The sequence below is a fragment of the Leopardus geoffroyi genome, chromosome C1, assembly GCF_018350155.1.
Source record: "Leopardus geoffroyi isolate Oge1 chromosome C1, O.geoffroyi_Oge1_pat1.0, whole genome shotgun sequence".
NCBI lineage: Eukaryota > Metazoa > Chordata > Mammalia > Carnivora > Felidae > Leopardus > Leopardus geoffroyi.
Window position 1 is genome coordinate 72593583 of NC_059328.1, and position 25578 is coordinate 72619160.

Here is a 25578-nt window from a genome sequence, read left to right on the forward strand (position 1 = left end):
GGTATTTACCCCCAAAATTACAAAAAAACACTAATTCAAAGAGATACATGCACCCTGATGTTTATAGCAGCATTATCTACAATAGCCAAGATATGGAAGCAGCCCAAGTGTCCACTGATTGATGAATGGATAAAGAAGATGTGGTATATATGTACACAATGAAATACTATTCAGCCATAAAAAATAATGAAATCTTGACATTTGCAAACAACAGAGTTAGAGAATATAATGCCAAGCAAAATAAGTCAGAGAAAGACAAATACCATATGATTTCACTGATATGTGGCATTTAAGAAACAAAACAGACAAGTGTAAAATATAGAGAGAGAGAAATCAAGAAGCAGACTCTTAATTGTAGAGAACAAACTGATGGGTACCAGAGGGGAAGGGGTTAGGGGGAAGGGTTAAAAAGGTGAGGGGATTGAGGAGTGCACTTGTGATGATGAGCACTAGGTGATGTACTGAATTGTTGAATCACTATATTGTATATCTGAAACTAATATAATATTTGTATGTTAACTAACTGGAATTAAAATTAAACTTAAAAAACCTAACGTGATGCGTGCACGTGCGTGCACACACACACACACACACACACACACACACACACAGGAATATACTAAACCAGAAAAGAAAGAATGAAATCTTGAAATTTGAGACAACACAAATGAACCTGGAGTGCATTATGCTACATGAAATAAACCAGAAGAAAAAGAAAAATACTGTACTTTATCACTTCTATGTAGAATTTTAAAAAAATAGCTGATTTCATAGGAACAGAGATTAGAATGGTGGTTGAGAGTGACTGGGGGGAGGCAAAACAGGGTGTATAGGTTCAGTTATAAGAATACAATAACATGAATAGAGATGTACAGTTAAAAGAAGAATAAGTTCTGACAATCTAATGTACAGCATGGTGACTATAGTTAAAAATATGGTATATTTGACATTTAGGTTCTGGGAAAGTGGAAGCGTAGGAGGACGCTGGGCTCACCTCGTCCTGCTGATCACTTAGATTCCACCCACATTGGCCTAACTAACCTAGAAAACTGCCAGAAGACTAGCAGAATGGACTCTCTGGAGCCAAGCATAGAGAAGAGCCCACGGAAGAGGGTAGGAAGGGAGGAGAGGCAGTGTGTGCTATAGGGACTGGCAGAAGGGAGCTGGGGGCAGTGGAGGGGCAGCCCGCCAGGCAAGCCAGAGTCCCCAAAGTTTGGCTTGCAAAAGCGGAGGGGCTGGACTGCATGAGTTCTGACAGCCAGAGGGACTTAACATCTGGAATGTTAGAAGTCAACAGCTCTACTCTCGGAGAGCAGGGAGGGTGACAGGACGCTGGGAGGGAGAATTGTTGAGCTCTGGACACAGAGCTCAGCTCTGCAGGGGAACAAAGGCACTGGCAAGCAACATTTCCCTCTCCCATCTCCCAACTGAAATTCCAAAGGAACCAGTTCCCGTCACCAAACTTGCTTGTACCACGCAAACGCCCGACGCTGTGCTTCTGTGGATCCATCCCTCCGACGGGCCTGCCTCTCTCCTGGTGCGGCAGGGCCCCTCCCACAGGGGACCACCTAAGGCAAAGTGAGCTAAGTCTACCCCTCCCGCCCCTGTGCACTTTGCTGATCCACGCCGGCTAATACATCCTTGGCCAGATCCCATCGAAGCAGCACCACAAGCCTGGCAGTGTGCAAGCAGCCCAGACAGGGGCCACACCACTTCACAGTGAGTCCTGCCCCTGGGAGAGGGGAAGATAAGGTACACACCAGACTGACTATGGCCCCAGCAGTGGGCTGGGGGCAGACATCGGGTCTGACTGCAGCCCCACCCACCAACACAAGTTTCTCTGGACAGCACAGGGGAAGTGCCCTGCAGTTTGGAGCTACCTCAGGGACTACCCAAAATGACAAGACGGAAGAATTCTCCTCAAAAGAACTCCAGCTAACGAATTGATCAAAACCAATTTAAGCAATATAATGCAACAAGAATTTAGAATAATAGTCATAAAATTAATCGCTGGGCTTGAAAAAAAGCATAGAGGACAGCAGAGAATCTATTGCTACAGGGATCAAGGGGCTAAAAAATAGTCACGAGGAATTAAAAAATACTATAAATGAGGTGCAAAATAAAATGGAGGTGGCCATAGCATGGATTGAAGAGGCAGAGGAGAGAATAGGTGAATTAGAAGATAAAATTATGGAAAAAGAGGAAGCTGAGAAAAGGAGAGATAAAAAAATCCAGGAGTATGAGGGGAGAAGTGGAGAACTAAGTAATGCAATCAAATGGAACAATATCCGTATCATAGGTATTCTAGAAGAAGAAGAAGAAGAAGAGAGAGAAAGGGGCTGAAGGTGTACTTGAACAAATCATAGCTGAGAACTTCCCTATCTGGGGAAGGAAACAGGTATTGAAATCCAAGATGCACAGAGAGCTCCCTTCAGACGTAACTTGAATCGATCTTCTGTACGACATATCATAGTGAAACTTGCAAAATACAAGGATAAAGAGAGAATTCTGAAAGCAGCTAGGGATAAACAGGCCCTAACTTACAAAGGTAGACATATAAGGGTAGTAGCAGACGTATCTACAGAAACTTGGCAGGCCAGAAAGGAATGACAGGAAATCTTTAATGTGATGAACATAAAAAATATGCAGCCAAGATTCCTTTATCCAGCAAGTCTGTCATTTAGAATAGAAGGAGAGATAATGGTTTTCCCAAACAAACAAAAACTGAAGGAACTCATCACCACTAAAGCAGCCCTACAAGGGATCCTAAGGGGGATTCTGTGAGTGAAACGTTGGAAGGACCACAAAGTACCAGAGACATCACTACAAGCATGAAACCTACAGCCATCACAATGACTCTAAACCCGTATCTTTCTATACTAACACTGAATGTAAATGGACTAAATGCTCTAACAAAAAGACATAGGGTATCAGAATGGATAAAAAGCCAAGACCCATCTATTTGCTGCCTACAAGAGACCCATTTAGACTTGATGACACCTTCAGATTGAAAGTGAAGGGATGGAGAACTATCTATCATGCTACTGGAAGTCAAAAGAAAGCTGGATTAGCCATACTTATATCAGACAAACTAGACTTTAAATTAAGGGCTGTAACAAGAGATAAAGAAGGGAATTATATAATTATTACAGGGTCTATCCATCAGGAAAAGCTAACAATTACAAATCTCTATGCACCGAATACAGGAGCCCCCAAATATATAAAACAATTAATCACAAACATAAGCAACCTTGTTGATAACAATGTGGTAACTGAAGGGGACTTTAATACCTCATTTACAACAATGGATAGATCATCTAGACACAGGATCAATAAAGAAACAGGGCCCTGAATGATACATTGAATCAGATGGACTTGACAGATATATTTAGAACTCTGCATCCCAAAGCAACAGAATATACTTTCTTCTCCAGTGCACATGGAAAATTCTCCAATATAGATCACATACTAGGTCACAAAACAGCCCTTAATAAATATAAAAGAACTGAGATCATACCATGCACACTTTCAGACCACAATGCTATGAAACTTGGAATCAACCACAGGAAAAATCTGGAAAACCTCCAAAAGCATGGAGGTTAAAGAACACCCTACTAAAGAATCAATGGGTCAACCAGGCAATTAGGGAAGAAATTTAAAAATATATGGAAACAAATGAAAATGAAAATACAACAATCCAAATGCTTTGGGATGCAGTGAAGGCAGTCCTGAGAGGAAAATACGTTGCAATCCAGGCCTATCTCAAGAAACAAGAAAAATCCCCAATACAAAATCTAATAGCACACCTAAGGGAAATAGAAGCAGAGCAGCAAAGACACCCCAAACCCGGAAGAAGAAGAGAAATAATAAAGATCAGAGCAGAAATAAACAATATAGAATCTAAAAAAACTGTAGAGCAGATCAATGAAACCAAGAGTTGGTTTTTTGAAAAAATAAACAAAATTGATAAACCACGCTTCTCAAAAAGAAAAGGGAGATGACCCAAATAGATAAAATTATGAATGAAAATGGAATTATTACAACCAATCCCTCAGAAATACAAGCAATTATCAGGGAATACTATGAAAAATTATATGCCAACAAACTGGACAACCTGGAAGAAATGGACGAATTCCTAAGCACCCACACACTTCCAAAATTCAAACAGAAAAAAACAGAAAACTTGAACAGACCCATAACCAGTGAAGAAATGGAATCAGTTATCAAAAATCTCCCAAAAAATAAGAGTCCAGGACCAGATGGCTTCCCTGGGGAATTCTACCAGCCGTTTAAAGCAGAGATAATACCTATCCTTCTCTAGCTGTTCCAAAAAACAGAAAGGGAAGAAAAATTTCCAGACTCATTCTATGAAGTCAGCATTACTTTGATTCCCAAACCAGACAGAGACTCAGCAAAAAAGAGAGCTACAGACCAATATCTTTGATGAATATGGATGCAAAAATTCTCAACAAGATACTAGCAAATCGAATTCAACAGCGTATAAAAAGAATTATTCACCATGATCAAGTGGGATTCATTCCTGGGCTGCAGGGCTGGTTCAACATTCGCAAATCAATGTGATACATCACATTAATAAAAGAAAAGATAAGAACCATATGATCCTGTCAATCGATGCAGAAAAAGCATTTGACAAAATTCAGCATCCTTTCTTAATAAAAACCCTTGAGAAAGTCAGGAGAGAAGGAACATACTTAAACATTATCAAAGGCATTTATGAAAAGCCCACAGCTAATATCATCTTCAGTGAGGAAAAACTGAGAGCTTTCCCCCTGAGATCAGGAACATGACAGGGATGTCCACTCTCACCGCTGTTGTTTAACATAGTGTTGGAAGTTCTGTGGGGCACCTGGGTGGCTCAGTTGGTTGAGCATCTGACTTTGGCTCAGGTCATGATCCTGAGGTCTGTGAGTTCAAGCCCTGCGTCAGGCTCTGTGCTGACAGCTCAGAGCCTGGAGCCTGCTTCAGATTCTGTGTCTCCCTCTCTCTCTGCCCCTCCCCCACTCATGCTCTGTCTCTCTCTCTCTGTCAAAAATAAACAAACATCAAAAAAATTAAAAACAAAAAACAGCGTTGGAAGTTCTAGCATCAGCAATCAGACAACAAGAGGAAATTAAAGCCATCAAAATTGGCAAAGATGAAGTCAAGCTTTCACTTTTTGCAGATAACATGATATTATACATGGAAAACCCAATAGACTCCACCAAAAGTCTGCTAGAACTGATACATGAAGTTAGCAAAGTCACAGGATACAAAATTAACGTACAGAAATCAGTTGCATTCTTATACACTAATAGTGAAGCAAGAGAAAGACAAATAAAGAAACTGATCCCATTCACAATTGCACCAAGAAGCATAAAATACCTAGGAATAAACCTAACCAAAGATGTAAAAGATCTGTATGCTGAAAACTATAGAAAGCTGATGAAGGAAATTGAAGAAGATACAAAGGAATGGAAAAACATTCCATGCTCATGGATTGGAAGAATAAATATTGTCAAAATGTCAATACTACCCAAAGCAATCTACACATTCAATGCAATCCCAATCAAAATCGCACCAGCATTCTTCTCAAAGATAGAACAAGCAATCCTAAAATTTATATGGAACACAAAAGACCCCGAATAGCCAAAGTAATTTTGAAGAAGACCAAAGCGGGAGGCATCACAATCCCAGACTTTAGCCTCTACTACAAAGCTGTCATCATCAAGACAGCATGGTATTGGCGCAAAAACAGACACATAGACCAATGGAATAGAATAGAGACTCCAGAATTAGACCCACAAAAGTATGGTCAACTAATCTTTGACAAAGCAGGAAAGAATATCCAATGGAAAATAGTCTCTTTAACAAATGGTGCTGGGAGAACTGGACAGCAACATGCAAAAGAATGAAACTAGACCACTTTCTCACACCATTCACAAAAATAAACTCAAAATGGATGAAGGACCTGAATGTGAGGCAGGAAACCATCAAAACCCTAGAGAAAGCAGGAAAAGACCTCTCTGACCTCAGCCGCAGCAATTTCTTACTTGACACACCCCAAAGGCAAGGTAATTAAAAGCAAAAATGAACTATTGGGACCTCATGAAGATAAAAAGCTTCTGCACTGCAAAGGAAACAATCAACGAAACTAAAAGGCAACTGACGGAATGGGAAAAGATATTTGCAAATGACATATCAAACAAAGGGCTAGTATTTAAAATCTATACAGAACTCACCAAACTCCACACCCAAAAAACAAATAATCCAGTGAAGAAATGGGCAGAAGACATGAATAGACACTTTTCTAAAGAAGATATCCAGATGGCCAACAGGCACATGAGAAGATGCTCAATATCACTCCTCATCAGGGAAATACAAATCAAAACCACACTGAGATATCACCTCATGCCAGTCAGAGTGGCTAAAATAAACAAATCAGGAGACTATAGATGCTGGCGAGGATGTGGAGAAACGGGAACCCTCTTGCACTGTTGGTAGGAATGCAAACTGGTGCAGCCACTCTGGAAAACAGTGTGGAGGTTCCTCGAAAAATTAAAAATAGATTTACCCTATGACCCAGAAATAGCACTGCTAGGAATTTACCCAAAGGATACAGGAGTGCTGATGCTTAGGGAACTTGTACCCCAATGTTTACAGCAGCACTTTCAACAATAGCCAAATTATGGAAAGAGCCTAAATGTCCATCAACTGATGAATGGATAAAGAAGTTGTGGTTTATATACACAATGGAATACTGCTTGACAATGAGAAAGAATGAAATATGGACTTTTGTAGCAATATGGATGGAACTGGAGAGTGTTATGCTAAGTGAAATAAGTCATACAGAGAAAGACAGATACCATATGTTTTCACTCTTATGTGGATTCTGAGAAACTTAACAGAAGACCATGGGGGAGGGGAGAGGAAAAAAAAGTTACAGAGAGGGAAGGAGGCAAACCATAAGAGACTGTTAAAAACTGAGAACAAACTGAGGGTTGATGGGGGGGTGGGAGGGAGGAGAAGTGGGTGATGGGCATTGAGGAGGGCACCTGTTGGGATGAGCACTGGGTGTTGTATGGAAACCAATTTGACAATAAACTTCATATTAAAAAAAAACAAAAAAGAAACAAACAAATATGGTATATTTGAAAGTTGCTGAGAGTAGATCTTAAGCATTTTCACCAGAAAGAAATTAAAGAGTTAACTATGGAAGGTGATGGATATGCTGATTATATTCATCTTGGTAATCATTTCACAATGTATCCTACATATCAAATCATTACATTATATACTTTAAGTATATACAATCATATTTTTAATCGAAGGAAGAAGAGATTCACATAAGTGAATATTTCACTGTTTTGGCCAGTAGGATGTTCAGACTCAAATTTACAATACAGTTCCAATAAAGAGTATTGGACTTTGTGGCTATATTTTGGGAAGATGGTTTTTCAATCTCAGCTGAGTTCTTAATACAGCTCAGGAATTATTTTATAAGTCTCTAGTTACTTCTCCACTTACTCTTCACAAATCTACTCAAGCACCCTCTTTCTGGATGCACCCAGTCCTCTTAGTGTTGGGATTGTCTCATATTTATAAAGAAAACAGAATCTATCCTATTTGATCTCTTTCAACGTCTTTCTCCTTTTAAAACAAATCCCTACACTTGTGCTATGCATAATACATTTATTCTTGTTCTTCCTTGCTTTTTAGAGAAATGTGAATTTGGGTACAACATTCAAGTTTTATAGTGATTGGTTCTCACCCAGTACTAAATATTTTTTAATTTCCAAAGTGATTTTTTTCTTTTCTCTGTGCTTTTAAGGTACCAAAGTTTACTTACTGCCTTTAAATTGTTAATTTAAAACCGATTGCACTGTAGATAGAGAATGTAGCCTTCGGGGTGAATGTCCAGGTGTAGTATTTTCAAACCTTGTTTCATACACTCTCCCTAAATGATTTCATCTGTTAACAGCTGCTTCATCTAATACCACCATGTGGATGACAACAAATAATTGTCTCTAGTCCTATTCTCTTCTGAGTTTCAGGTCTATAGTTTTCTATACATTTATGAGACTAATTTCCTATATGTCCAACAGGCTCTGCAATCCTAACAATCTCAAAAACAAAGCATTATCTCTACCCCTCTGAATATCTTCCTCCTTCTCCCTTTTTACTATTTTTAGACTGGTAATCCCAGGGGCACCTGGGTGGCCTAGTCGGTTAAGCGTCTGGCTTTGGCTTAGGTCATGATCTCACTGTTTGTGGGTTCAAGCCCTGTGTTGGGCTCTGTGCTGACAGCCCAGAGCCTGGAGCCTGCTTTGGATTCTCTGTCTCCCTCTCTCTCTGCCCCTCCTCCACTTGTGCTCTGTCCCTCTCTCAGAAATAAATAAACATTAAAAAAATTTTTTTAGAATGGTGATCCCACTTTCTATCCAACTTTTCAAGCAAGAAACATTAAAATTGTCTCTTAATGCTCTCTTACACAAACTAAATGAACAGAACTGAGTGGTTCAAGTGCTGTGAATTGTATATCCTAATTATTTCTGGAAGCCATCCTCTCTTCTCTATTTTAATAGGCTCTCATTATTTATAACCTGGTCTTGCCTTACGTATCCTCCTAAATAGCCTCCAATTAGTCTTCTCACCTCTCCCTTCTTTTTTACCTTTGTGCTCCTGCTACCATGCATCTGTTGAAAACACAAGTCTGATGATTTCATTCCCCTTGCTTAAAAATCTTTGATCACTGCCTATAGTATAAAGTCTAAATTTAGCACTACGTATAAAACCCCTTATCTGAGAAAAGTCATGTACTATACAGGTAGAAACTTTTGAGTCTTGATACAATATTAAACATACTATTGTAAAGTCTTAGATCTGCAATTCTATCAAAAGTTTAATGTTGAGAGGGATTTGGATAAAAGTGTTGCCTCATATAACTGCCTATGTTTATACTTTTTTATGTTTAAAAAAGTATGATCTTTAGATTAAGCCCCTTTCCCCAAAACACCTTGACCAATTATGAGAATACAGGTTACATCTTTGGCTCAATGAAAACATTTAATGCAGCTGAGCAGGAGGAATGGGTACAGTCTGACAAGGTTAGAGCTCAGGACTTTGTATTAGTAGTGCAAAAATCAAGACAATGAGACAATGCTTTGAATGATGATTGCAAATCATTAAATCTCTAAGGCAACAGAAAAAGAAAAGAAACATCTTTGGAAGACCAAGTAATAAGTAAAAACATGGTCCATTCATCCATCCTTTAACCTAGCTTTAGGAAAAAGAAGAAAATGATCCCAAACCATACTGATTATAAGGCAGTGACACAGTCCTTCTTAGCATGCGAACTATCTGTAACTGTTACAATAGAACAACCCATGTTCAAAGGCACCTGGGTGGCTCGGTAAGTTAAGTGTCCAACTTCAGCTCCATCATGAGCTCATGGTTCGTGAATTCAAGCCTCACATCGAACTCTGTGTTGATGGCTCAGAGTCTGGAGCCTGCTTCAGATTCTGTGTGTGCATCTCTCTCTCTCTGCCTCTACCTGCTTGCACTCTGTGTGTCTCTCTCAAAATGAACATTAAAAAAAATTTAAAAAAAAAGAACAACCCGTGTTCATAATAAATCATCTTTACAGCTAGTAAAAGATAAATTAGGTCTGTATCCTCAGTATGAGAAGACAGGTAAATAGAATTCATTCCAGGCAGGTTTTCATGAAAAGTTATTAAAAGCAAACAGGCTCATAAAATATATAAAGTTATATTAATGTGTTAATTACTATTTTAATTATCTGTTAATAATTACTTCAATTACTCAAAACAATTTCTTTCTTTCCAGAATGGTGACATCAATATATTACTGTATTTTATCTCCTACTATATCCCTATTTTTTTTTTTTTTTTTTTTCAACGTTTATTTATTTTGGGGACAGAGAGACAGAGCATGAACGGGGGAGGGGCAGAGAGAGAGGGAGACACAGAATCGGAAACAGGCTCCAGGCTCTGAGCCATCAGCCCAGAGCCTGACGCGGGGCTCGAACTCACGGACCGCGAGATCGTGACCTGGCTGAAGTCGGACGCTTAACCGACTGCGCCACCCAGGCGCCCCTCTCCTACTATACCCCTATTAATAAAACTAGGTACAATGTAGATTTTTAGATTTTTGAACTACCAATATGCAATGTGTTTTTAAATTAGACAATAAGTAGTAATAGGCATTGACTGAAGAAATCAACCAACCCTGAAAGACAGCTGCAGGGTAAGAAGTAGATTTTATGGTTTACAAAGAGAGGGAGAAAGCATCAGTAGAATGCTATTTCCAGAAATTCTGCCTACTACTCTGACACTGAGGGGATTTTATTGCTCTGATTTATTTATTCTGAAGCCAAATTCATTTTCTCAGCTTTATTGCTGCATCTATGACTCTGAATTAGATGTGTATGTGTATGTATAGGTGTATATATGTATTTTTGGCTTATATTTCTGAATATATGTATTTTTGGCTTATATTTCTGAATTAGAGTGAACTTCAGAAGTTATCTCCATGTGGTATATATCTTTGACTCATAAAATGATTTAAAAAAATTTTTTTAATGTTTATTCATTTTTTGAGAGACAGAGACAGAGTGGGGGAAGGGCAGAGAGAGAGGGAGACACAGAATCCGAAGCAAGTTCCAGGCTCTGAACTGACAGCACAGAGCCTGACATGGGGCTTGAACTCACAGACCATGAGATCGTGACATGAGCTGAAGTCGGACACTTAAGCGACTGAGCCACCCAGGCACCCCAACTCATAAAATGATTTTTAAAAAACTAAAATGTTTCATCTAAGAACCTTGTGTTCTATGTGAACTTGCAGGAAAAAAAAAAAGACACTCCAGATCAAGCATTCAGCCAAAGTCAAAATTTCAAAGAATAAACAAGTAAATTTGATATATGTACTACAGACTTAATTGTATTTATTCTAGAATATGAGATCCAAATGATATATGCATAAAACAAAAATTGGAAGCATTTTGTATTAAAAATTCAGTGGAGCTTATCCTGAAATTTGATTTTAAACCCCAAGTATGTGTTATTATAGTTATTGTTCAGAATAAATAAATCAGCTGTGATCTAATAAGGACTATAATGTGGTTAATACCTTTCTAGTTCCTTGGGATCACTGTTGCATACTTTCTCAACGTTTATTTATTTTGGGACAGAGAGAGACAGAGCATGAATGGGGGAGGGGCAGAGAGAGAGGGAGACAGAATCGGAAACAGGCTCCAGGCTCTGAGCCATCAGCCCAGAGCCCGATGCGGGGCTCGAACTCCCGGACCGCGAGATCGTGACCTGGCTGAAGTCGGACGCTTAACCGACTGCGCCACCCAGGTGCCCCCATACTTTCTGACATAGGAGAAAAAAATTTAATACAAACTATTTACAAAGATATAAACTTTAAAGAGAATCTTTCTTAAGCCTATTATGTAAAAACATGCTTTACAAGCAAGTTTAATTTTTTTCAACTTTTATTTCAAATTTGTTATCTTCCAACCAACATTTTACCTCTGGTCCTGGAGGGCCACATGGTCCTTGGGGTCCTGGGTCACCCATTTGGCCCTAAAATGGGGGTGAGATTCAGTGTGTAAGCATTAACCTAATAAATACAAGTTAAAATGGAGACAGACACATGGTAAGCAAACAAATCAATGTATTATGCCACACAAAATTATAATGGCTTTTTAGCAAACAGCACTCAATATATTATGTCAAACAAGGTTGTAACTACCATTCAGAAAGACTTAATTTGTAACCATCATCTCTGTGGAAAACTTACTTTTAAAACGTGTATGGATGTAATATATATTTACTCCTAAGTGCTGGAGATACAAACAAATTACTGACTTAAGCGCTCAAATCAAGAAGAAAAGTGTGTGTGTGTGTGTGTGTGTGTGTGTGTGTGTGTGTGTGTGTTATCCAGAGATAATAAAGTTTGACTCAACAAGGTAGAGGACTCTAGATGAGGAGTTACTTTTATAAATAACCAGAGTCCTGGGACTATCCCTGAAAATTCCTCTTTCCGTTAATACTACAAGGGGCCCGATTTAGCAGTCAAGAATTATGTGGATTTAAGTCCTTGTTGCTTAATCTCTATTAGCTTCAGTTTCCTCACTAATAAAATAGGAAAATAATGCTAACAGTATTAACATTGTTACAGAGTCATTGTGAGGATTAGAGACAATACATGCAAGGTTCCTAGCACAGTGCCTGGCACATAGAAAGTACTCACTAAATGTTAACCAATTCTATAACCATTAATTATTCCCTTCATGTCCTCTATCCTTTCCTGGATGATACCTATAATTCCTAGATTGTTTGATCATTATATTAAAATGCTGAGGATTTCTTTTCAATATCTCTGAAGCCATTTTCTGACTTCATTTTCTGACTTCATTTTCTGACTTTCATTTGGATTAACGAAGTGAAATCAGGGCCAGAGAGAAGATTCAGAGGAGAGACAAGTGGTCATAAAGCCTGAAACTAGAAAGGGCTGGCAATGTTCTCAAGAGATTGAAGTATAGAACAGGGGGGGACCAGTAGTCTAATACCCTTGTCTTCATAAGAGAAACTGTTGAATTCATTATTTCTGTCACATTAAATTTCTATTCAAGTTCCAGATTTGACTTAATAGGCCTCAGATTACATAGAAATACAAGATATAGTATGCATTTATTCACATCTCAAGAAGTAAAGCACCGTTTTCCATAAGCACTAAATTCATTCTCATACATTGCTTAGATATCTGAGTTTCAGGACATAAAACAGTACACAATGAAACTACTGCAATCAAATTTAGAGAAAATTAATAGTATTACATAAAACTTCATTTAAGTTCTCCTAAGTAAACAAAATCATCATCCGTCATAATATCTAGAGGAGGCTTACATTATTAAAATGGCAAGTACCTCTCTTAAAGAGATAAAGATAGAGCTCTCACTGGAGACCTCTGGTGGCAAAAGCAAACCAGAAGCTAAATTTACAAGCTGTGAAGGAAAAATACCTAGTAGGTCTTTGTTTTCAGAAACACTAATCGACAACCAGATACTTAAAAACACACATTTTGGAATAATTTCGTTCATTCTTCAGAATGAATCTTCACTTTGAAAACTTCAGCTGGAAGTTTCCTTAAATGTCAAGTCTCTTTTATAAAAACTGAGCTTTCAAGTACGTTTTAGACAAGGGAGTAATGATTACATACACCTCTATAATTGACAGCAACTTCTAGTTAAATGTATGGAAAGAACATAATAATTGTCTTTGTTTTTTTTTTAATTTAACATTTATTTATTTTTGACAGAGAGAGACAGAGCATGAATGGGGGAGGAACAGAGACAGAGGGAGACACAGAATCCAAAGCGGCTCCAAGCTGTGAGCTGTCAGCACAGAGCCTGAAGTGGGCCTCAAACCCACGAACTCTGAGATCAAGACCTGAGCTGAAGTCGGACACTAAACCGACTGAGCCACCTAGGTACCCCAATAATGTCTTTGTTCTAAGGAAAGAATATTTCTTAACTTTTGATTGGTAGTTTTCTCTAGTTTTTAAATGCTTGTAGAGCAAAAGCTTCCTTATTGCAAAATGTAAAAAGCCTTCCAAATCAGGACATTCCTTCTTTTAGCTTGTAAATACTCTTTCACGTTACAACTTAGATTCATTTGGGGAAAAAAAAAGTCACTAATATCATCATCTTAGATAATAGAAAACCCAAAGTAGGAGATATAGAATAAGAAAGACATCCTTATGACTATGGCATTCTTTTCATGCAGTAAACAAATGATTTAGATAGGCACTAAGTTGTATAGTTTCTTTTTAATAGATTGAGTGCAAGCAATTTTTCATCCAACAACTGTCTCCTTCCATAACTGGGAAAAGTTTCCAGGTCAAACCTCTACAAGTTTTGTCTACTCATAAGATATAAACAAGTAATAAATAAAGTTAGAAACTAAGGATTCTCACAAACATTAATTCTTAAGTTTTTATCCTATCTTCGGTCTGATATGTAATTTTTTTCAAAGAGTTGATAAAACAAAAAAATGGTCAAGTATCTCCTACCAAAGTCCCTGCCGACATTAAAAAATGTGTGTGTTTTTTTTTTTTACCAGAATAATATAGAAAGGTACAAAATGAACAAGCAAAAAGCCTCATTCTTATCATCTTATGCTCCCTGAATCACTGCCCTAAAACACACATTAGAGTTGGTTCTGGTGATTTATTCCAGGAAAAAAAAAATTAAGGGTTTTAAGACCATGTGTTAAAGATGAGACAGGTTCTCTGCCTTTTCTGTAGCTGAGACTAGAGAAATACTGGCAAACACTATCCCTGAGAGAGGCAACTAAAGAGTCACAGATTTGCAAGAAACCTTAAATATGATATAGTCTCTCAGTTTAAACAAGAAATTGGATATCACAGTGGTTAAATGCCCTGGGTGATAGCAAGTCAGGGCTGGGACTAAAATCTAAGTCTCTGTTTCTCAGACCAGTATATCCCTCCCTGCCCAGCAATAAACATGTTATCAATACAAACTGTGTCAAAAAGTAAGGGGAGGGGGAGACATTAAAAAAGTTTACTTTGTATAAGTATGTGAAGCATAACAGAATATTGGTATCATTTATTACTTAGTATTGTCCTTAGGAAATGTGTTGTACCAGCTCCTTTTATTATTATCAGAAGTCAGAAAACCCTCACACAATGAACAATGAAAATACAAGAAGTTAGGGTCTTACTTTGCCAACCATTGCAGATACAGTAAGTTCCTGTTACGTGGTTTAGAATCATCCTTGAGTAAAGGCTTTTTGCTAGCTTCATGACCTACTCTCATGTCCCTTATTTATGCACTTTGTAACTTCTAATATTCAACTGCTAAGCACAAGTCTGGGTACATGACTGACCAGGTATACCCTGAGTCTGAGGCAAAAAACTAAGAAGAGCAAAGCTTACCATTAGACAAACAGATGTCATTAGACAAACAGATGCTGAAAACGGTTCTGTGGAATAAATAATTCCTGAGAGATGTACATGAAATGCTTGCACTGTTAGAAGCCAGACAGAATGGGGTATATAAAGTACTGTAACTTAAAGCTGCTTGCATCCGACAAAAAAACAAACAAGCCTGACTTAGGAGGGTAGAGTTAGAGGGAACACGAAGATTTGCTCAGGAAAACAATAATCTTTTTTAAAATATATATTTTAATGTTTTTTAATAAATTATAATTTTCCGTCTAACTTTTTCTATCTACAATCACCTTCACCTTCATAGAGTTGTAAACAATATTAAAATCCTAAAACAATCTTAAAATGTTAAATTCTCAGACAGTATGGCACAGTGGCTAAGTGCATGAGCTCTGACATAGGTGATTACCTGGGTTTTCCCAGGTGGCCACCAACTAACTACGAAAACTTGAGCAAGTTGTTCAACTTTATGTCTCAGTTCCCCTAATCTGTAAAATAAGAATAATAGTAGTACCAACTTTATATGATTTATGTAAAGATTAAATTAGAGGCATAGACTTTCGAATAGTGACTGGAACTTTGTAAACACTCAGTAAATCTTAAATATAACAATTTTTATGATTTTTAATGTATAGAAACATACTTTTAACTCATGTTTTAACCATTATTTAAATGATTTTAATTACTCAGTAATTTTAGTTGTATACTTTGTTGGGTTTTGTGTTAACTACAGTATAAGGTATCCTTTCTTTTCAACTAATTGATGCCCAAAGATTAAAAAAAAAGACAAAGAACTAAAATATTTTTGCTCACAGAGTGTGACATGCTATCTTTTCTTCACAATACTTTTTTTTTTTAGTGAAATACATTGGAATGAAAGATATTTGGAAAAATTAAAATAGTATTTAAGGTGTTTTATATTTTCTGTTTTAAACATCCCATGTTTACTTGAAATACTATCCATGATAGATCAACCAAGATCTTTAGGGCTCTCAGAAATTTGGCTTGGCCTGGGATGGGGGGCGGGGGCAGGAGGATGAGGTCCAATACTCTGTGGAATGTGAGCTGAAAACTTCAAGGATTAGCTGTACCCTAAAAACTGAAGAGAAAACAATGCCAGCCTGGTAGGCTTATATCTTACTTCTTATATTCCACTAATACCAACAATTGTCAAGACTACTGCCATGCTGTGCACTTTGTGAATCATAAAGAACAAAGCAAAAGTTCAAACCTACTGAAGGTCCTGGCTTTCCTCTCATCCCTGGTGGTCCTGGAACACCAACAGCACCCTAAAAGAAGAGAATATTAGAGGAAAGATAGAAACTCTTACACCAAAAAAGGCAGGTGTGCCTCTATTTACGAATTATTTAAAAAATTCATGGAATTAATCCAAGAAAACTGAGACACAAGATATGTAAAACCATATTGATACCATATCCTAATAAGCTACATGGTTAAAATTATGATTATTCCTTTCTTTTCAAAGAATTTATAGTTTTTCACGGACTTTTTTTTGGTATTTCTATAAACTTAATGGTAAAAAAAAGTTACCTTGTCTCCAGGATACCCTGGTTCTCCTGGCTCTCCTGCAATGCCTTGCTCACCCTAGAGGGCACAATTTTATACAAAGACATTTAAGCAACACAAACATGGCAATATTATACGAAAGTACAAATGTTTATGGAAGAACAGCTTCTTTATTTTTCCTACTTCTGAGAAAAATTGTATAACTGACAGTACAGATTGGATCCCATATATAAAAACAAAATATTTTATAAGTTGTGTTGACTGAAAAGAAAAAAAAATAAATGTCATAAGAAATTAACTCTATGATAATGTAAATATTTAAATCACCTTATCACCTTTGATTCCAGGTAGGCCCTTATTCCCGGAAAGACCCTGAAAAAAAGAGGAGATGTTTTGTGACATTGTAGAGAAATTAAAGGGAGATATCCATTATGTAGATACAGACATACCACAGGGCCAGGAATTCCAGAAGGTCCAAATGGTCCAGTAGGGCCAACACTGCCCTGAAATGCAGTAAGACAGAAAGGCATCATTAAGCATACACTAGGATTAGAAAGAGAATAATGTAAACTTGATTAATTAACCCAGAACAGTTCGTCTCACTAGGTTCCTACATGTGCCTTGTTCTTCCACAATTTCTTTTTCTCTCCACATGTATAAATCATACCAATCTTTGAAACCTCAGTGAGGTCATCCTACTCCCGGAAGCCTATTCATACTGGTCAAGTCCACAAGGATCCTACTTTTCCTTTAGCCCCTAAAATGCTTAACTGTCCATAACATTCATCTTGAAATATTTCTCCAACTAGTTAGAATCTTGAAGATAAGGGAAATATTTTAGTGCCATGTTCTCGGGATGTATTTGATAAATACTTCATTTGATCATCTTATATTTTTATTTCACCCATTTATTCAGGAAATACTTTTTGGGCAGTTACTATGTTCCAGGCATTCTAATGATTTTATTTCATGATCTGAAATTTGCAGAATGATAAAATACCACAATCTCAGGGATAAGCTGAGTACTGAATGAGACTACTCTTCTGGGTTTCTCTCATTCATTCATCATTTAACATTTGTTGGGCATGACATGTACACAGACACTGTAGAAGTGTTGAGGAAACAGATGAAAGAGACATGGTCAGCAATGCCAAGGTTCTCAGTTTAGTGCTCCAATGCAAGATCTCTCAAAAACATAACTACCACTATCATCTCCTGTAGGTAAGAGCCTTAGGAAAACTCCTCAAATACTTCATCTTAGAAGACAAAGGACAGTAGCCACAATAAGGGTATTTGAAAGTAAAATTTGAAAAAATGGCTTGGGGATCACTTACAAGTTTTGTGTCAATGACACCTTCATTTTCCTTCTTTCTCTTACTACCTCCCTGTGCCTGGCTTCAAAGAACAAGTTGCTTTAAACCTCCCTTTTATGGTTCCCAAACGCTAAGAAACTCTTAAAGGTATATGTATCACAGTGCTAAAAAATGGTGCTCCTTTTAGTTATAATTCAAATTTCTCAGAAAAGCATCCCAGACCCTCGCTACCAGGTTTCCACCAACTCTCCTAGTTTTCTCTATTTCCACTTGTCCTTACTCCTCTTTTACATCTCCCTCCTCCAAATCCTACATTCTAACCACAATGGACTGTTTTCCATTGTCTGAACATGCTCTCTGCTCTCTCTTTTCACATGCTCCAAGCCTTTGAAGATACAGTGACCAATACTGAAATGGCCTTCTACTGCACTTCACTAGTGAACTAGCAATATACTTCACTATATACTCCACCCCCCCCACCCCCGGCTTTCTAGTCTGAGCATTCTATGGAAGCAGAAGCACGTTTTATTGATTTTTTTTTATTTTCCAGTTCCAACATATAACTGACACACAACAGATGTGAAATAAAGTGTGGGATGAATACTGAAGGACCTGTCAGAATAGCCAGAATAAAAAAGAAATAACAAGTGCTGGAGGGGATGTAGAGACAAAGGAACGCTTGTGCACAGTGGCAGAAATGCAAATGGGTACAGCCACCGTGGGAAAGAGTATGGAGGTTCCTCAAAAAATTGAAAGTAGAATTACCCTATGATCCAGAATTCTACTACTGGTATTTATCCAAAGAAAAGGAAAACACTAATTCAAAAAGATATATGCACCCTATGATTATTGCAGCATTACTTACAAGAGCCAAAATATGGAAGCAACCCAAGTGTCCATCCATAGATGGACATAGATGTCCACATATTATATATATTAAATGTGTAATATATATATTATATATTATACATATAAAAATACATATTATACGTATAATATATATAATATATATATATGTAATGGAATATTACTCAGCCACTAAAAAGACTGAGATCTTGCTACTTGTAACACCCATGGATGGACCTTTTACCCTAGGGTAAAATCCTAAGTAAAATAAAGAAAGTCAAATGCCATATGATTTCACTCATACATGGGATTTAAAAAACAAAACAAATGAACACAGAAAAAAAAAAGAGACAGACAAAAAACAGACTCATAAATACAGATAACAAACTGGTGGTTGCTAGAGGGGAGGTGGGTGGGGGGATGGCTGAAATAGATAAAAGGGATTAAGAGTACATTTATGATGAGCACTGAATAATGTATAGAATTGTTGAATCATTATACTGTACACTTGAAACTAATATAACACTCTATGTCAATTATACTTGAGTAAAAAAAAAACTAAAACAGTGATTCTAGAACTCTATCTCCCAACACCAAAGAGCATTTCTAATAGTCTACATTTATAGAATACAAATTTCAGAATGGAAAATATGACATCTTTACTTCTTAGTGACTCCGAAAGTCTGTGAAATAGAACTAAGATAAATTGTTTCCAACATGTTTAATCCTGAAATATATGAGACTGTAAGAAGTAAGGAGTAATACTTTCCAACTTAATAAACAGATATGCAATATGAATACATCCCTGACAAATTCTGTCAGTAGGAACAATTGTTCTTATAATTACAGTGGCTAGTTTATGCAAAGTTCATAGCTTTAAAAATTATGAGAGTTTCAAAAAATACAACAAACATTTCTGTTTGGAAATTATGCAGCAATAATCTATGCAGGTATGGAAAAATATAAGCAAATAAACAAATACTTCTTTTTCATCCTGTTGTTTTTTTCTATAGGCAATAATATTATTAACTTTGTTTCAGTAAATATATCACTGTGTGGAGTCTAGTATCTTCAGATGAATGTACTTTGTATGCATAATCTACTATTTTACTTTTTAGTGACTCTAAAAGAGAAATCACAAAATGGTAAGTGTTGAAAAATATCAAAGTACATATATGTTATAAAAGATTTAGCAAGATAGAGAATTAAAAAGTAAAATGGTATGGATGTAGAAACCTCCAAGAGACATCAAACATTTTGTGGTATGTTACAAGTTGTGTGGAAAATCCTACTCCTGAAAAACGATGGCTTTCTGAAAGCAACCCATGACAGGCTAAGAGCAGTTTTCAGTTCCACAAGGAAAATCTGAAGGCCTTCAGCACTCTCTCCCTACCATACTCCTTTTCCATGAGAAGACGGAGCAGACAGGAGAAATACTTCCACGTATGGCAGCTTAGCTGTCTGGGATATAGCACCAAAGGGAGAAGAGCCTCCCACAGAGCCAGAAATAATAAAGAACTTTCGAGTCAAAGTGAGTCAAAGAAAGAGAGCTTAAGGATAGGCTCTTCAAATAAAACCAGCAGCCTCTAGCCAATTAGAGCTCATATGAGTGAGCACAGTGTAGGGAAGACTGTGCAACCACACCCACCCACACTCACAGGTTAAGAAAGCAAATGACAGTGACAACCAGTTGCATGGAAAAAAATCACTTAGAGAAAGCTATATTATCTCTTGTCGGAAACTATACTTCCTGTAGGAAAACAAGCAGATGTAGGCTTGCAGATAAACTGGGTGAGCAAACTGTTTATTCTGAAATATAAAGGTTCTGTATCATCTTTCCCAATTATCTCCAAAACCTCAGCTCCTTCCATTCCGCTCCTATCCCTCCATACTTCTTAGGCTGCAATCCCCCAACTCCTCTTTGCATTTCCAAACATTGCATTTTTTCCACTTCTTTTGTGCAGTTAAGGATTCTTCTGTCTAAAGAGCCCTTTTCCTGTTTCTCCTCCATTCCACTCATGCACAAATTTCAAGATACGGTTAAAACACATCTCTTTTGCGAAGACTCCTCTCTCAAGATAACAGAAATTGCTCCTTTCTCACTGGTTTTTAGTCCATGATGGCAGTGATCACATTATATGACATTGCTTATTTTTCCTTCTATTCCACTATATTATAATGTTGCTAAAAATGGAAATCTTGTTTGTAGTTTTAGGCCTAGCAAAAATCTAGTTCAGCATTTGATACATAGTAGATGCTCACATTATGTGGATTAAAAAATTTAATAAATATAAAATGGAGGTAGAAATACCTGCTTTATCTACTTTACATCTCATTGAAGAACAAATGAGATATGTGTGTGAAAAGTATAAAGTACTATCCATATCAATGTAGAGATGAGGATTACAAAGATGACTGTTAGTATCATCAGCCGTTTTCTCTTCTCTAGGATCTCTTCCCATCTACCAAAGGGTAAATTGAGAAAGAGAAAGGACAAAACAAAAACAAAAACAAAAACAAAAACACACAGTTATTTTTACTAAGCACTATTACGTGTTAGAACTGTGCTAAGTCCTGGAACTGAAAAATGAGTAAGAGTTCAGTGTTAGATGCAAAAGGAGAGGAAAGTGTTTCCGGTAGACAAACGAGTGCAAAGGCCATATCATAGGAGGGTTGCATGGCATCTGAGAATAAACAATTTTGCTAGTGTACAAAGTATGTTCTCAGGGTGCAGATGAGAACCAAGATAGTCTGGACATGCTAAGAATTTTGGTCTTAAACTTCAGCAAAATAGCAGAAGCATGTGAGCTAACCAACTGACAGGTTAAAGGAAGAATGCAGAAAGAGTATCTTTGGAATCCAACTCCCTTCCCCAGCTTCCTTTCTCTCCCCATTGGGAAGGCCACTGACTACCACCTAGGGGTTTGATCCTATTCGAAGTTCTGAGGAATAAAAATTAGTCCTTTGGATTTCACCTTCACATAGAGCTTCTCAAGAAGCCTAAAGAAAACTCTTAAGAAAAATGGCATTCATTTTAAGGTGATATAAGTCTTAAGGAGGCGGTGTAGCACACGGGTAGGATTTTGGACTCTGGATTTGGATCACCTGGCTTCAAATCTAGGACTAACACTCAGAACCTGAGTAGTCTTGGCTTGTTCTGAGAGTTAAATGACCTAACATTAAGACTAGCACATGGAAAATACTAAATAAAAGTGAGATATTATTGCTGATTTTATTATTATTATACTAATAGTATCATGTAAAAGAAAAGCTTAAATGTTATAGACTTAACTCAGGTTCTCTGACTCTTAATTCTCTACTGTTGCCAGCCCCAAATGGCAAGTTAAAACTTATTATGCTGATTTTTTCTATAGTTCCAATAACTAAATTACTGATTTATTCCTTTGGTCAAGTTGTCACCTTCTGCCTTTGGGTAGTTAGGTTGGGCAGGGGCGGGGTGTGTGTGGGAATTTAAATGTAGAGTCAGAAGACCTGTGTTCAAGTTCAAGCTAAAAATAATTGTGGCTGTAATTTATGGCATAAAACTCTGGAGTCTTAATTACCTACTTCATGTGTTAAAGCAAGCTCTAAGTTGATTTTTAGGGAAAATCTTACCTCTGCTCATGGTTATTTCCTATTTTTATAAGGATATATTTCCTATTTTTATATGGATACATAGTTTACTTTTAAGATTCTATTTTCATTAGGCTACTTACAGTTCATAAAAGTGTGTCAAACATGCCTTTAGCTCAGCTGGCTGTTAAGCTACATGGTTCTAAATTTATATAAAATATCTGCAATTTATATCGCTGTCATGAACCATAAGCTTGACTGACAGAAATATATTTATGAAGACACAGCAGAAATAGCAGTCTAATAGCAGTCTGTTTGCTTCAGTGAATAAACTTTATCAGGTAACTATCTGGAGTACACTGCTTTGGCCTTCATAGAATTGCTTTTACTAAACTGTACTTTGCCTACATCAGAAACTCCAGTGAAACTCAGAGTTAAATTCACTGAATTAAACTGATTACATGGACAAATAATATAGTCACTTATATTATTAGTATAATAAATAAATTGGGCATTAATATGTTTAGCAGCTTTTGCTCAGGACGTTTCCTAACCATTTATTCAATTTTATTCCAGAAATAAAGTCTATAGTTACCATGTGCTGTGATGTGGTGTGGTATGGTATTTAGACCCATCTATATCTATCCAGACCAGATGATATGAAAGACTATTTCAAAGGAGAGAAGTGGCTGTTCTATGTCATGCATTTGAAGAAACTGAGTCTTAAGTTACCTATTAATGTACATGTGTACACATAAATCTGTAGAAATTTGTTATTGTAGGTTATCATAATGTTTAATTTTTTGATTCATACTACTGGTCTAATTTGCACATCGGGTGGGAAAACACATTTGCACAAGTCTCATATCCAGCAGTGACACCAAAGCATCTCATTTTTCTAAAGATTTTAAAAGGCATCTAACAAATATAAACACAATATTTTATAAGAATGATAATAGTTGATACTCACTCTAAGCCCAGGAAATCCTGGAGGGCCAATGTTACCTACAAGTCCCTATGTAAAAGAAATGTGCAAAGTTGGTTAAATATGATTCCAGACTATGAAGAGCGTTTTCTAAAGACAAAAACTTTTAGGAAAAAAAAATCAAATTTTACCCTCTTCTACAGCTAACTTCTGATTCTTCCCTACTCTTCTGTATCCTCCTAAGAAGTGCAAATCTCTGGTGGACGTTTACGTTCTTCAAAAATGCCCTTGGCTCCATGCTTTTGGATGCCAGGACTATGACCTAGCCTAGGATATAGATTGTTTGATGTCTTTTATGTCGCTAATAAAGGAAGTAAAACCCATAAATAGTCAGTATTATAGACATAACCAGCCTATATATTGTATAAAAGGATAGGTGGTCAGCATATAGAGTTAGAAGAACATTTTCAGATAGTTTAAAACACTCTCCACTCTTGAAGTACAATATTTAGATTCTCTACACTTCAGTTTTCTCATTTACAAAATAGGAATAATAACATTTGCTCTCACTGTTTTAAATCACAATGAAAACTGTCATAATGCATAAAAGGTTTTGAAAAATTTCTCACAAATATAAGAAATTACCAATACCATTAATTATGCATATAACAAATGAGATTTTAAATCAATATTAATTTTTCCAGTTGATTTGTGATGGTCTTTTGGACTTGTCATTACAGTCCTTATGGTAATTCCTAACCCACTCCATGTCAGTGTTACATCATTTACAAAGTAATGATGATACAAAGTACAAGAACAGCACCTGCCTTTGCAAGTTGTTTTGAAATTAAGGCACAGTATAAAATATAAAGAATTATGAACGAATAAACAAAAAATCCAGTTTATTCTTCTATGTTAAAGATATTAAAGCCTGTAAATGCTCTTCAAGAAGCATTATATTTAAATAAAGAGTAGATTTCAAAAAGACACATTTTATACATGGTAGAAGTCCAACTCTAACAAACTTCATGTATACTGAATGGACTGACAAAAAAATTAAATAAGATGGCTTCACAGTAGTTATGCAAATACATAAATGGTATTAAAGAGAAAAGTAAATAATGCTTACTTTATTTTCTATTTTATTTATTTATTTATTTATTTATTTATTTATTTATTTATTTATTTATTTAGAGACAGAGACAGTGTGAGTGGGAGAGGGGCAGAGAGACAGAGAGAAAGAAAGAGAATCCCAAGCAGGCTCTGTGCTGTTAGAGCAGAGCCTGACATGGGGCTTGAACTCACAAAACCGTGAGATCATGACCTAAGCTGAAATAGAGAGTCAGATGCTTAAATAACTGAGCCACCTAGGTGCCCCAATAATGCTTACTTTATTACTCTTGAAATGAAAAGTTCCCCAGAATCAAAGGCAAGAAAAAGGTGGTAAACATTCTACTTAAAATATCATTCAGGTTTTTAGCAATTTCTTTGGAGATCAGTTCTACTCTTATCTGCCAAGCCTCACAACAACTAAAACTTTGACTAAATTAACTGAATAAGGTAATAAAGTCATAATTTAGAAAAGCAAATTAAAAAGAAATATTTTCTAACACTTTAAGTATAAATACCTAAATACAGAAACTATTCTCAATTTAGGCTAAACGGGCTAAGTGGTTGACTCTTATTCACCTTAAAATCTTATTAAAAGAGTATGTTCATGGAATAGATTGGGAGGTATTTGCTAGATGCTCTTTGAGAGCAAAAAAGTTTAGATTTTTCTACCTAGCATCAAAAAAACGACAGTCCATCACCATTCTTTAACAATATAATTAATTATAGAATGGTAACTCCCTAACCTGAAAAATAATAGCTGAAAAATCCCAAAGGAGAAGATTTCTCTGTAAATAGATACCTAAAAGTCAGGTAGATCAATGACAGATTTGAGTCAAAAAGCAATCACTGAGAGCACAATTTTTACATGAGGCTTGTTGGTACATTCATGTACATGAAAGACTTCTCCTCACCCCCCAAATATGTCTTATGTTCATATATTTCTAATATTTTACTTAAGCAGTTACATTTAACATGGCCACAATAATTAATTTTGATGATTATATCCCAAGACAGAATTTACTCAGAACATTTTTGTTTTATTTCCCACAATGAAAAATTACAAACTGTAATGTGCACAGAGGTATCAAAGCTTTCTGGCCAATGCTGCTTATGTGAATGTCATAGTGAGGATGGCAAATGTAGGTGCTGGGGCATCTGAGTGATGTCAGATTGCAAGGCTGGACCATCACAGTGTACTCACAGGACTGCCATCAGGGCCAGCAGGGCCTCTGTCTCCAAAGTCACCTGGAAAACCCTGGACCAGGGAAAAAAGAAGAAATGCCATTA

The 25578-nt window shown here is 36.7% G+C and overlaps 1 protein-coding gene across 5 annotated transcripts in view; it reads right to left on the reverse strand.

Annotated features, from left to right (window-relative positions):
* Window positions 1-25578, reverse strand: part of COL24A1 (collagen type XXIV alpha 1 chain) — a 397210-nt gene that overhangs the window by 265845 nt on the left and 105787 nt on the right. For all 5 annotated transcript variants that reach the window (XM_045478122.1, XM_045478119.1, XM_045478121.1 and 2 more), the window contains 7 exons: window positions 25493-25546; window positions 23224-23268; window positions 16971-17024; window positions 16849-16893; window positions 16546-16599; window positions 16230-16283; window positions 11553-11606 (listed from right to left, as the gene is read on the reverse strand). In XM_045478122.1, coding sequence (XP_045334078.1) covers window positions 11553-11606; window positions 16230-16283; window positions 16546-16599; window positions 16849-16893; window positions 16971-17024; window positions 23224-23268; window positions 25493-25546 — 360 coding nt within the window. The remainder of the gene's footprint in view (window positions 1-11552; window positions 11607-16229; window positions 16284-16545; window positions 16600-16848; window positions 16894-16970; window positions 17025-23223; window positions 23269-25492; window positions 25547-25578) is intronic.